Here is a 12,323-nt window from a genome sequence, read left to right as displayed (position 1 = left end):
GTTTTAAAAATTTCTGGCCCCCTCTTTGGAGAGAAAGGGGTCCTGGGAAGGAGCTCTGGCAGCTGATCTCAGCTCAGGAGAGATGAGAAGCAGCATCCTCAGGGGAGGGCAGGTTGTGGCTGAAAAGGAGCCCTGCTGTGCCCTGGCTGGATCCTCCCCTGCACCCCCTCCAAAGGCACTGCTCCTACCCAGAGCCCCGAGGCATGATGAGGGAACCGTGTGCTGGAAGGATTCCACCTTCCCTGCTGCCCCTTTCTGCCCAAATCCTTTTTCTCCCGTGGGACTCTGGGCAGATGGATCACCAGGGGAGTCAGATTCAGCTGCTCTCTGTACCTGTAGTGTCATTTCTTTCATTAAACTTAACCACAGAGAGCACCAGGGTCACCAGCAATAGCCATTTTAAAATCCCAATTAGGATGTGCATTCCAGCAATGACAGGCTCAAAGTCACCTTCCCAAAGTTAAACTAGCTGAGTTGGATTTGTGCATTTAAAGTGTATTTACGTTTTCGAGTGTGGGACATTCCTTTCTCCCATTTTCAAGGGCAGCATTTTTAATTGGCATCTCATCTAATCCTTGGTGTTGGACTAGATGCTTGAAAGTTCCCTTCGAAGCCAAAATACTCTTCCCTGTCACTCGGTGAGCACAGGACTCCAGAGCTGGGTCTTAAAGGAAAACATCATAGATGCTGAGAGTAGGAAATGTGATTGAGGCAGGGAATGAATCCAAAAGAATGGATGAATCCATTTGTCATGAATCCAAAAGAAAAGCAAATAGATAAACCAAACAAAACCACCTTTCAGATGAGGAACTGGGGACCCAGTGAAACTCCTACAACCTTGTATGGACCTCCAGGACTACCCAGCCCTGCAGGGAAGGCAGCTCCTGAGGGCTGCAGCTCCCTCCAGACTCACAACCCCAGGCTTCAGCTTCCCAGGATAGGAAGGAGAACAGTCCCACGGGCTCCTGGAAGCCTTTACAAACCTCACCTATCCATTCCTTAAGGTCTCACGGGAATAAAGTGCTCATATGTGTGTCTTACTTCTGAACATCTCCAGAACAAAGGTTACACACCCTTCTGTGCCAGGGCTGAGCTGAGGCAAACAGCTTACAGGGAGGGAATGACCCCATGGGCTACTGTGCCCTGCAAAGGGGAGGAGGACATTTAATCTGACTGGATAAACTCCACTACTAATTTACTCAGAGCCTGGTAGTTTTACACTCAGTAAAACTTCTTTGCTGCTACTTCTTTTGGGGGAAGCCTATATTTCAAAGTCATCCCGACAGAAGATGAGGAAAACCCAAACCACACAAGGAACAAGAACATCAGAGACCACCACAAATCAGCAGCACCCACACTCTGCTCTTTCCTTTCAGGTTCTACAGCTCCCACAATATCCTCCACCCCTGCTGGAACAGGTACCTCTGCCTTGTGATGTGCTTTATGTGTCTGTTTGGATGTGGATGCACATGGAAATGGGGGGATGCAAATGGAGAGAACCCAGATGGGATCCTGACCCCAAACTCCCATCCTTTGAGGGATCTTCTCCCAGGATCCTGCTTCTGCCTGCCCCATCTGTCACCATTCATCCCCAGATCACCAGGGCACATGGAGGGCACTGTGCCTCAGCCTGGAAAGGCTGAGCTGGAACAGAGACCAGGCAGAGCAAAAGGAATAAAATCAGTTTTTATTGAAAGGATCCACCTTGGGCAGTGCAAGAGCCCAGCCGGGGCTACACCCAAATCAAATCCAAGGTGGATCCTGGTCACGAGTTTTACACTTTTATAAGTTTTGGTTCATCTCCATATTGGGGTCCATTATCCAAGCACAGCCCCAGGCTGTGAAGTCTCAGCCCCCTGCCTTGCCCCCTTTCCCTCGCTGTTGTTTCTGCTCTTTGGGTACCAGCTGTCCTTGATTCTCCAGCTGGGAAGGAACTGTTTTCTCTGACTCCCCTGTGAAGAGAACTCACCAACACCTAACATGAATTTTCAGAGTTCCACACTAAATAGCAGAGATTTTGAAAAATATAAAAGCTAAAACCCAAGGCATTAAGAGGGTGACCTGGCTTGGCTCCCTTTTGTACAGAAGGAAAAAGGCTGTGTTCCAGGAAACGTGGGGAAAGCAGAGGGATCCTCTACTCCCTGATTTTCCCCAGCTGTTTCCTAGCAGCAATGCATCCATGGAGCTGGTCCCTACAGCCACACCAGTGACAAACCCCCTCCTTAGCATCTCTTGTTCCCCTCACCCTTTCTGCTCTGGTTGTCTCCAATGGCCCCTTTCTGGCCCAACCCTCCCTGTGGGATCCCAGCAGCCTGGAAATGTCACCTCTGTGCCTCTGCTTGTGTTCCAGGTCAATCCCAACCTGCAGCATCCAGCCCTGAAGCAAAGAACCACAGCTCAGGTAATGCTCAGCTGGAGACTCAGGAGAGCAGACTGGGGACCCCAGTGTTGAACTGGTCTGACCCCAGTCTACCCCGCTGTAACTGGGGCTGTGCAGAGGACAGTGGTGGGGAGGAAGGAAATCCCACAGGGATCAAGGTACAGGTGTGAGTAAAGCCGGGGGGGGCGGGGGGGGAAAATCTTCAGATTGAATAGGGAGAATGAGATGATCGTAGAGTGGAATCCCAGAATGGTTTGGGTTGGAAGAGACCTTAAAGCTCATCCCATTCCCCAAGGGCAGGGGCACCTCCCATTATCCCAGGTTTCTCCAAGCCCTGTCCAACCTGGCTGATCTTTAAGATCCCTTCCAACCCAAGCATTCCTATGATTTTGTGACATGTACAGAAAACAAATTACACAAGAAATTATCTCTCCAGCTCCAGATCCACATCTGTCCGGTTGGATCTTTGGGTCAGATCTCTTCCTGCAGTGTTTCAGGGAAAAAAAATAAAAATCTAAGCATAGCTATGCTTCCAACAGATCCCAAAAATATCAAGGAATAAGATCTCAAAAAGATTTCTGCTTCCAAGCCTTGCAGAAAAAAAAGGAAGTTAATCCTAAATTCTAATATTTCAGTGAAGCATTTGGATATAAGGGAAAAAAATCTATCACACTAACCTTGAAACCATTTCACCATTTTCTCAATTTATTAGAAAGCCAGGAGCAGTCTAGACAAGGAATTTACCTGTAAACTCCCAGCTGGTGATCCACTCCTCCTTGCACAGGGATTATTGAAAGCTTTTCCCCTCACATTTTGCTCTGGATCAGGTGCAGTTTGGAGCAGGTCAAGGCAGGGGATGGAGCCTCCAGACCACTTCAAGAGCTGAATTATTTGTGCTTGGAGACTCTCACTGCAATGAAAGGTGAAAGTTGGCATTTCAGAACACAAGGAAATGATCACGTGGGTGCCAGGCAGCTCCAGGAAGGTCAAGCATTCAGTGACAAAAACTTCAAGTTTTTCACCTTCGCTTTTCAAGGCAGGGAAAGAAGCAGTGGCAAATCCTGACTTTCTCCACGTGTTTGCTGAGCTCTGCTAGCTCAGCATCTCCTCACAGTGAAAAGAGCAAAAGGAAATTCCAAAGTACAAGAGCTCCTTGACTCTGATCAGGATGAAAGCTATTTCCATGCTTTCCCTAGTAGATTATTCCTAACTCTCGAGGAATTTGAGGGCTCTGCAGCAGCTGTGTCCTCTCCAAGCAGATTCTGAGCTGAATTTTCTGAAGTAACACCACAATTTCCCTACAGAGCCATCAGTAAAATCAACACCACCGACCAACCTCAGCCTCCCCTCTGTGGGTCAAATTACAACAGCCAAAACCTCCCCCACCACTACAACAACCCTGACAACAACCACTGAGAGAGGTAAGGATGGAAAACTCAAATATTTGCCAGGCAGAACCTGTTTGTGCCTCCCTCCTTATCCAAGTCAAACTGCAGGGATCAGAATATTGGGCTAGTCCACACTGTGCTGGTTATTCAGCAATTCTGCAAATATTGAAATTTTTGCTGAAAGAGCAGCTCATTCCAGTTCCCCAGATGGACACAGCCAGGCCAAGCCCATATCAGAAAATCCAGATCATGCTTTATCAAATATTGGAGTAGCTCCAAGCTCCCCAGGCTCCCTGTCCCAAGCTCACCTGTCAGGTACACTCTGAGCTGTCTGCACACCTGGCTAACTGGGAATCCTGATGTCTGTCTGGAGGGAAAAATTTTCATTTTATCATGAAAATAAAGATTTTTACTCCGTGGACACCCAACAGCCCTCCACAGTGGAATTTGTAGTGGCTTCCCAAGTTAATTGTCCTTTCTCATGTTTTCTTTATCTAGATGATAAGTCCAGTGGAAACAGAAGCACAGCAGCTCCTCCTCCAACACCCCAAGGTACTTTGTTCTTTTAGAGACTAGCAATAAGATCAGGTAATTTGATGGCAATCAGTGGCACAGGTTCACTAAACAGGAGTCTTTTGGGGAGGGGGGGGATTAAGCCATCCAAAATCACATCTGGTGTCTTTATAAGCAGTGATAAAACACGAGATAAATGCTCTTAACATCTGTTGGGATGAACTTGAGCAGCTGAACAATGGATCTATGTTTAGGAGAGGGGAGCCCTTTTAAAATCTTTTCAAATAAACAGAATTTTGCTTTTGACAGTTTGTTTAACTCAACCTGTAAGCACAAATTGGAGGATTCAGTAAAAGTTTTCTCAGAATAAGGGCAGAATGCAAGTGACTGGAAGACTGAAATCTGACAACTGAACTGATTCTCCATTAAAAATTCAGCCTCAAAAAACTGCAATGGTCAAGAAACTGCTCTGCCTCTCCAAGTACCTCTCAGATATTTAACACAAGCAAGGTGAGGAAGTTGTGGTCAGCTGTGCCCACACAGATGCCCACCCAGCCAGGAGCCAGCCAAGCCAGGAGCCCTTTGCTCAGAGCAGATTGCTGTTCATTCCAAGCTTGATTTACCACTGAGAAGCTCCACACATATTTGACTAAAGATGCTGATGCCTCCAAAAGTCAGGTCTCCCATTGTGTGAGACCCAACATTTCCCAGGGATGAGGTATCCATGCCAGGCTTGGCAAACCACAGCTTCTGCCTGTGGCTAGAGGAACAATTTCAGAATGAAACAAAGAATTTGATGAGTAGGGGAAAATTGTACAGCAGCAGATCCTACTTCTCCAGACTGTTCTGCTCCTTGTGGCTTATGAATCAGCTAGATTTATTTTTTCATGCCTTTTTCTTCTGGCTTTTGGCAAAATCTCATCCCAAATCGGGGATGTTTGTTGTGGGACAGGACCTGGGTTCAGTGACAGGAGCAGTGCACACCTCTCCAGGCACCACATCCCCTCGGCCAGTGCTGCCGCTGGGAACGTGGGGATGGAAAAGCAGGCAAGAAGATCCTACCTGACCTCCAGATGATCTTCTGAAGCTCTGAAATATCACTTTGAGTCTCCCGGCAGGGGCTGTAGCTGCTCATTAAGGTCGATGCAGACACTCTGAATGTTCAAACACAGCCTGGAGGCAGCAAAGGATGTTTTTTCTCTGTACAAGTGAAACACTCAGGCTGGTTTACATTTCCTTGCACATGCACTGAAAGCACCTGTCACAAACCAAGCAGCTTCACACAAGCCAGTTTATCCCACTGAGGACTGGAGTCCTTGCTTGGACAAACCTCTGTGCTGCCACAGCTAGACTACCTATGGTGTACAAGTTAGTTTATTGGTTGGTTTAATTACTTCTAGATTATCCAGCACAGCAAATCCACTCATTTCAAGCCAAGCACTCAATCCACATCCACATTCTGCAATATTTTTCCCCCTAATCAGACTTATCTTAAAGCCTCCATTTTTATGACCTACAGCACATCTTCCCAGCTCAGTCTTTCAGCCTTGTTTTGCTTGTTTCTGCCTCAAACCTGGGACTGCAGACCCTAAAGAGTTTACAGAAGGGTATTTGAATTTTGGTTCTCTAGGTTTCCATGGAAAACAGTACAAAGAATGTTTGGTGGGAGTATTAATTCCATGTTTGCCCAGATATTGCCAGCACTACTGTGAATCCATTCTCCTGTCCACTAATTCCTTTGGTTGCTGGATGTCACTGGAGGTCAAGACTCATATTCTGTGTCTCTCTGTGCAGGTCAGGATCCCACGAGGAATGAGAGCACCACAACAGCAGCAACTCAAGGTGCTCACAGAGAGGCGATTCCTGCTCCACATTTTACATTCCTCTGCAAGGCCATCACACAGCTGTCTTCAAGGCAGCAGTGGACACCAAAGATTTCCTGAGGGGTGATGAACATCCCATCCAGCCCTTGAAAGGCCTGTAAAGCTCTGCAGAAACAGCACTTCAGGGCAACCTCTTGAGCCTGGGAACAGCAGGAAAGGTGCCATTATGGCAAAAGGTTGTAAAAGGAGGGAGGCTGGACAAATTCCCTCTTCAGATGCAGTGCCAGTGCTGACTTTGACCTTTCCTCTCTAGGGTCCCAGAAGGAAACCCTATGGGTGCTCTCAGCTTGTCCATAAAAGGGCCCCTACCAAGGCAATTATTCTACACAGCTCTCGCTCATTTTGCTGTTAAGATTGATGAGCCTGGCCAGGATCCAAACTTGGATCTTCAGTGAAGTGCAAGTGCAAGTTAGGGCCCCTAGCATTGCTAGGAATGCTCTTCCCAGCCGTGGAAGAATGACTTTTATGCCAAAATCTACCTTTCTCCCCTCTGTAGGCACCTCAGAACCCATCACCCCAACACCCAGCTCCTCCAGCCACTTGCCTGAGCCCACCCCGACAGATGAGAAATCACCACTGACTGTGGCAGCTTTTGGTAAGCTCTTGTGGCAGCTTTTGGTAAGCTCTTGTCCAGCTGGGGAGAGGAGGGGGCTCTCTTTCACCATGCCATGCTGCTTTGGACACCCCAATTCATGACACCCTGGCACAGGGTGCCCAGAGAAGCTGTGGCTGCCTCTGGATCCCTGGGAGTGCCCAAGGCTAGGTTTTATGGGGCTTGGAACAGCCTGGGACAGTGGGAGGTGTCCCTGCCATGGCAGGGGTGGGATGGGATGATCATTAAGGTCCCTCCCAACCCAAATCATTCCATGATTCCAGGATTCTAAGTCTGAGGGATTCTTAGCAGGACAAATTTCCTGTGCAAAGAATTGCTTGATTGATTGAGGCCTGATGTCAGTATCAAATCCACACTTGATTTAAAGTGTCTAAAAGTGGTTTATGGGACAGATAACATCACCCACAGCTCCAGCTTACATTACTTATTTATCTGGCTTTACACTCTTTTGGGATAAGATTTACCAACTGTAGCAGGAACATACGGACTCTTATCAATCCCCAGTGTAATCAGCTGACTTCTGCCTTCCTGGAACTGCCTTACCAATTAATTATTTATTGATTAGGTATTCATAGAAGCCCTTTGAGGTTAAAACACAGGAGGATAAAGCTATTTGTTCTAACAACTATTTGCTTCTCCACCTATTACGAGCCCTGCTCACATTAATGAAAATATTGACTTCCTAGCCAAGTTTTGATGTCTCTCTGTTACTCAGACAGTTCTTCCCTGCATCCCCAGGTGTCATCAGCTTTGTTGTTATCCTGATTGTGGTGGTCATCATCCTGGTCAGCGTGGTCAGCCTGAGGTTCAAGTGCAACCACCCCAAGGACTCAGAAGGTATTTGTCTGGGGGAATCTCTGCTTCCCTAATCAACAAGTCACCAGTTTCCATGTGGATCTGGCAGTTCTTAAAAGATGCATTTGAAAAGCTTACACGGTGGTGGGGAGGTTTGGAAGCCAGACTGGAACATGGATTGAGCAGTCAGGAATGCAGCATGACCTGAGCCCCAGCCCAGCCTCATCTGGATGTGCTCTCAAATTTCCTGCAGCTCAAATTCCAGAAGGTGGGCAGCTCTTCCAGAAAAAATCGTGGAGTTTGAGAGTCCTTTTCCTTAGGAATCCCATTTCCCATGAAGCAGTGCCCAGCACAGGGCAAGGCTGCTCTGCAGCAAGGCAGAATCCTTCCTAAAGCCCAGCAGGTCCTGCCTGTACGTCCCCTTAGCTGAAGGGTTTTCTCTAATCAGCTCCCAAGTTTCCCCCACAGCATCTCCAATCTCATTCAGATTTCATTTATACCCTTGCATGAAGTAATTCAGAATAGAGCTGACTGATTTTATGACTTCTCACCTTTACATCACCACCTGCTTTTCTCCCCCCAGACAAACAGAAACCAGGAAGCTCCATGGTATCAGAGAGGTAAGGCTGCTCACACCACCCACATCTGATTGAGAGTGCCTGTTTTATCTCAGAGCTAATTTTAGCAAGGAAAAGAGGCTGCTTTGGTTATTTCAGGTGGAAGGAAGCTTGTCAAGACATCTTTGAGAGAGTTAGGAAAGCAAAGTCAGCATTGATAACACCTCATCCTCTGATAGAGACATAGATAGAAGATCAATATTTAGGGGGCTCATTTCAAAGCTGCACTGAGAGAAGACTCATCACCTTCCCAAAGCAGCTTGGTTGTCTTCCTTGCCTAGAAAGACCCTTGAGATCCAAACTCAGGTTTATGGATCTCAGAGCAGTCTTAGATCTCTCCCAAGATGCCCATTACTGTTTCCAGTGAGAGCAGGCCAAAGGAGCCCCAGTTCAGAGACTTTTGGAAGAGGAGCATGAAGCAGAGAATGGTCCATTAGAACCCCATGGTCCATCACTGCTATTCCAGAGGAGAGGCTGAATGTGGGAAAACAGCAGGAAACAAGAGCTGGAAAGGACCAAAACATATTGCTTCTCTTTTCCCATCTCATAGTTTCCTAAATACTGCTTTGGAAAGGGACAAGGGACACAGGGAGCAAAGTCTGTACGTATCTGTGCCAGATTTGTATCAGCATCAGTGGTCATTAAATGCCCTTAACCTGAAGCCACTGAGGCAGAAAGCGCCAAAAAATGGGACAGTCCTTAAGGTTCCCCCAAAGTCATCCAGCATCCACTGGCAAGGAATGCACATCCCATCCCTCAGGGTAGGAAAAAAGGGGAATTCCACCTTCCAAAGCCTTCTAACTCAGTGTAGATGGCCCCAAATCAGGACAGCAGCTCAGCAGGCAGTGGAAACCAAATTTGGTCCCCCATACCAGCCCCGACCTTGCCTGTTTGCCTCCAGCTCTGTGCAAAGAAATTTTGTCCCTGGAGGTGTCCAAGGAGCACCTGGACATGACACTCAGTGCTCTGGTCTGCTTGACCAGGTGGTGATTGCTCAAAGGTTGGACTCAATCTTGGAGGTTTTTTCCAACCTCAGTGATTCTGTGATTCTGTCATTCCCTCTCCTGCTCCCCAGAGTAATTAATTATCTCCTTCTCTCCTTGGCAGCTGCTCTGCAGACACGAGCCAGAAGGGGAACAGCATCACTCTGATCTCCATGAAGAACATCAACACCAACAACAGCATGAGCTACCCCCCATCAGAAAAGGTTTCCCTTTTCAGCCTTGCTTTTTAGGGAATCAGCTGGGGATCATTTCTCTGGCTGGATAAGAGCGTGCCTTGAGGTATTTCTTTGCTCTTTGATTCCTTCAGAAATACAACAAAAAACAGCTGCCACCAAACTTCTAAAGGTCCAAACTGCTTCCAGTGACCCTGGTGAAAAGTTTGAGTGCCCATCTCAGGTTTACCTGGGCTGGCTGAACTTGAGGGGCCAAGTTTACCTCATGTATCCAGGTGACATCACCTGTGGCCAGCTGCAAAGCTGGAGGGGTTTGCCATTAAATGAAGAGGTCTCTGAGAAATTAAGGTCTCATCCTCCAGCCCAGCTTATCCACTCCAGCCCCACAGGTGGTTGAAGCACATCCCATCAGTGCTCTCAGGTTCATCCCACATGAGGAATTGATGTAATTTTCGCTTGTTTTGGAGCTGGGACTGAGTTTGGGAGAACACATTACTCTACTCCCTTTGTCAGCCCAACCAGGCTGCTGATGAACCATGTTTTGTTCTTTTGACAGGTGCTATGAAGCCAAGAGCCCGGGGCTTGAAGCTGACACGTGACAACCAGCAGTGGCTTTCTAGGTTCTTTCTTTTATTTTGTCCTTCAGGGAAAGAGCAAGAGTGGACTTTATATATAAATTATTATGTCCTTTCTGATCAGTACATTTACAGTAGTGTCCTACATAGCTTCCCCACCTGGGGCCTAAGGGCTTTGTCCAGTTACAGCCTGCCACGCTCGGTGCTTGATACCTAACTCTATTTCTGATATGCCTTCAAACACTCCGATAATTCCAGCAGCAAGAAGCACCAAGGCACCATCATCCACTCTGCTAATAAACCTCTACCTTAGATAAATGGCCTTTATAGTCTGTGCCAGGCACTCATGGGCTCGTTAATCAGCATAGCCCCATGTGGAGCCAGACCCGTGTGCTGGGAAAGCCTGATCCAAAGCTGAAGGCCTTAAACGCCCAAGTTCTAGGTCAAACCCCAGCATGACTGCTCCAAACCCCTTACCCCTGGTGCCCTCATTGTCCTCACAGCAGTGGGATGCTCACATCCACCTACCTCACAGGGTTGTTGTGAGGCTTTGTTAATCCCTGTGTGTAAAGCATTTGGAGAGCCGTGTATTAAAGGTGCTGCTGAAATGCAAATTGCCATCTTAAACACTTTTTTTATTATTAATAACAACGGAGCTTCAGGAAGGCAGATTGTTATCTCCCCACATGCTCAGAGACTCAGCTGAAGTGTAAGGAACAAAGTCCCAGCTTAGATCAGGGGTTTATCTCTGTGTAAAATGAATGGTCACAAGCAAAATGCTGTGCTTCTTCAGCTCCTGGAGTGTAGCAGCCCAAGTTTGCCAGGAGAGCTTCCATCATCTTCCACCACTGCTTTCCCAAAGCTTCCTGGCACAAGGAAGAGCAGCATCCCTTTGTGCAATGCAAGAGGAAGCTGTACTTTGCAGCTGGCAAGGAAAAAATTTCAGCAGAGAAAAAAAAAAAAAATGCAACATTTTCAAAGCTCCTGGTAAGAGCCAACACACTTTTAACCTCTGACATCCGCACCGGGTAGTTCGATAGGTCGTTTCTTAATAAATGAAGTTTTTCTGGTAGTATGCATGAAGAGTAAAATGTTGTCATTCACCCAGGCTCTGTCTGACTGGTGAATTTGCTTAACACAGAATTCCAGATAATTCCCAGTTGGATGGAGCCAGACAGCTCCAGTTCCCAGAGACCTGTGACTCCACACATGGAGCACAACAAGTAGATTTTGAGTGAAAGTAAAGCTTTAACAAATCTCCCCGGACCTCTGAGATTCCATAGGATCTCACCACTGCTTTAGTTTTCCTTCCTTTGACCTCCTTCTTCCCACAGACCTTTTTGAGGCTCTATAAATAAGGGTGGGAAGCCCTGGCACAGAGGGGATCCCTGGCAGTGTCCAAGGCCAGGCTGGACACTAGGGCTTGGAGCAGCCTGGGATGGTGGAAGGTGTCCCTGCCATGCTAGGGGTGGCACGGGATGAGCTTTGAAGTCCCTTCCAACCCATACCATTCTGGGATTTTATAAGAAGTGTAAGAAGAAGGATTGGACAATTCTAAAACATTCGATTTAACCTGACTCTCTGGAGGGTGATGGGGAGCTTTCTCTGCACACTGTTTTAAGCAAGATGGTGATTTGGAACAGCCAGGATGGATTTTAAGGACAATTACACCAAAGGAACCTGATTGCCTCTGTGATGAGACTGGCTCAGAGCACAAGGGGAGAGCAGTGGGTGTTGTTTACTGGGCTCTGCCACACTGGGGCATTTACCATGGGGTAAATGAGCTGTAAATTGGATGGAAGGTGTCCCTGCCTCTGGCAGGGGTGGGATGAGGGGAAACCACCAGCAGTAGCAGTGATGAAGAAAACAGGGAAATGTTTTGTAGTGTGGGGCCAGAACAGGACACAGCCCTCTAGGTCCGCCGGCAGTGGGGACAGGCCCTGCCCTGCTCCTGCTGCCAGCCCAGGGCTAGCCCAGCCATTGGGCCCCTTGCCCACCTTGGGCTCGTGTTCAGCCGCAGTCACCAGCGCTCCCAAGGCCCTTCTAAAGCTGCTCCAGAGTGTCCAGAGGAGGAGCTGGGGCTGGGGAAGGCTCTGCAGAGGCCACCCGAGAAGCGGCTGAGGGCACTGGGCTGGTTCAGCTGCAGCACAGGAGCTGAGGGCACAGCTCAGGGAAGGAGGGAACGGCTCCAGGGAAGCTTTGGGATGGAGAGCAGGGAAAGGTTCTTCCCTCACCCAGAGGGTGCTGGGCATTGCCCAGGCTCTCCAGGGAATGGGCACGGCCCGAGGCTGCCAGAGCTCCAGGAGTGTTTGGACAGCGCTCCAGGGATGCACAGCGGGGATTGTTGGGGAGTCTGGGCAGGGCCAGGAGCTGAATCCATGA

At 48.1% G+C, this 12,323-nt stretch overlaps 1 protein-coding gene across 1 annotated transcript; it reads left to right on the top strand.

The window, feature by feature from the left end:
• Positions 1 to 590: 590 nt before the first annotated feature.
• On the top strand, positions 591 to 9,423 carry ECSCR (endothelial cell surface expressed chemotaxis and apoptosis regulator). Its single transcript, XM_062502433.1, has 10 exons — positions 591 to 693; positions 1,377 to 1,418; positions 2,351 to 2,401; positions 3,685 to 3,801; positions 4,267 to 4,320; positions 6,076 to 6,123; positions 6,661 to 6,759; positions 7,516 to 7,614; positions 8,156 to 8,192; positions 9,297 to 9,423. The coding sequence occupies exons 1-10, from the start codon at positions 591 to 593 to the stop codon at positions 9,421 to 9,423; spliced, it is 777 nt and encodes a 258-aa protein (XP_062358417.1).
• The last annotated feature ends 2,900 nt before the right edge of the window (positions 9,424 to 12,323 follow it).

The sequence above is a fragment of the Cinclus cinclus genome, chromosome 14 (genome assembly GCF_963662255.1).
Source record: "Cinclus cinclus chromosome 14, bCinCin1.1, whole genome shotgun sequence".
In the NCBI taxonomy this organism is placed as follows: domain Eukaryota; kingdom Metazoa; phylum Chordata; class Aves; order Passeriformes; family Cinclidae; genus Cinclus; species Cinclus cinclus.
This window is presented reverse-complemented; position numbering and strand designations above follow the sequence as displayed.

What these genes read in the sequence shown, in the direction of transcription:
- ECSCR (XM_062502433.1), top strand. Translation starts at nt 591, where the DNA reads ATGCTTGAAAGTTCCCTTCGAAGCCAAAATACTCTTCCCTGTCACTCG. An exon ending in AAACATCATAGATGCTGAGA is followed by an intron (nt 694 to 1,376) that starts GTAGGAAATGTG and finishes CTTTCCTTTCAG; the next exon opens with GTTCTACAGCTCCCACAATA. An exon ending in CACAACAGCAGCAACTCAAG is followed by an intron (nt 6,124 to 6,660) that starts GTGCTCACAGAG and finishes TCCCCTCTGTAG; the next exon opens with GCACCTCAGAACCCATCACC.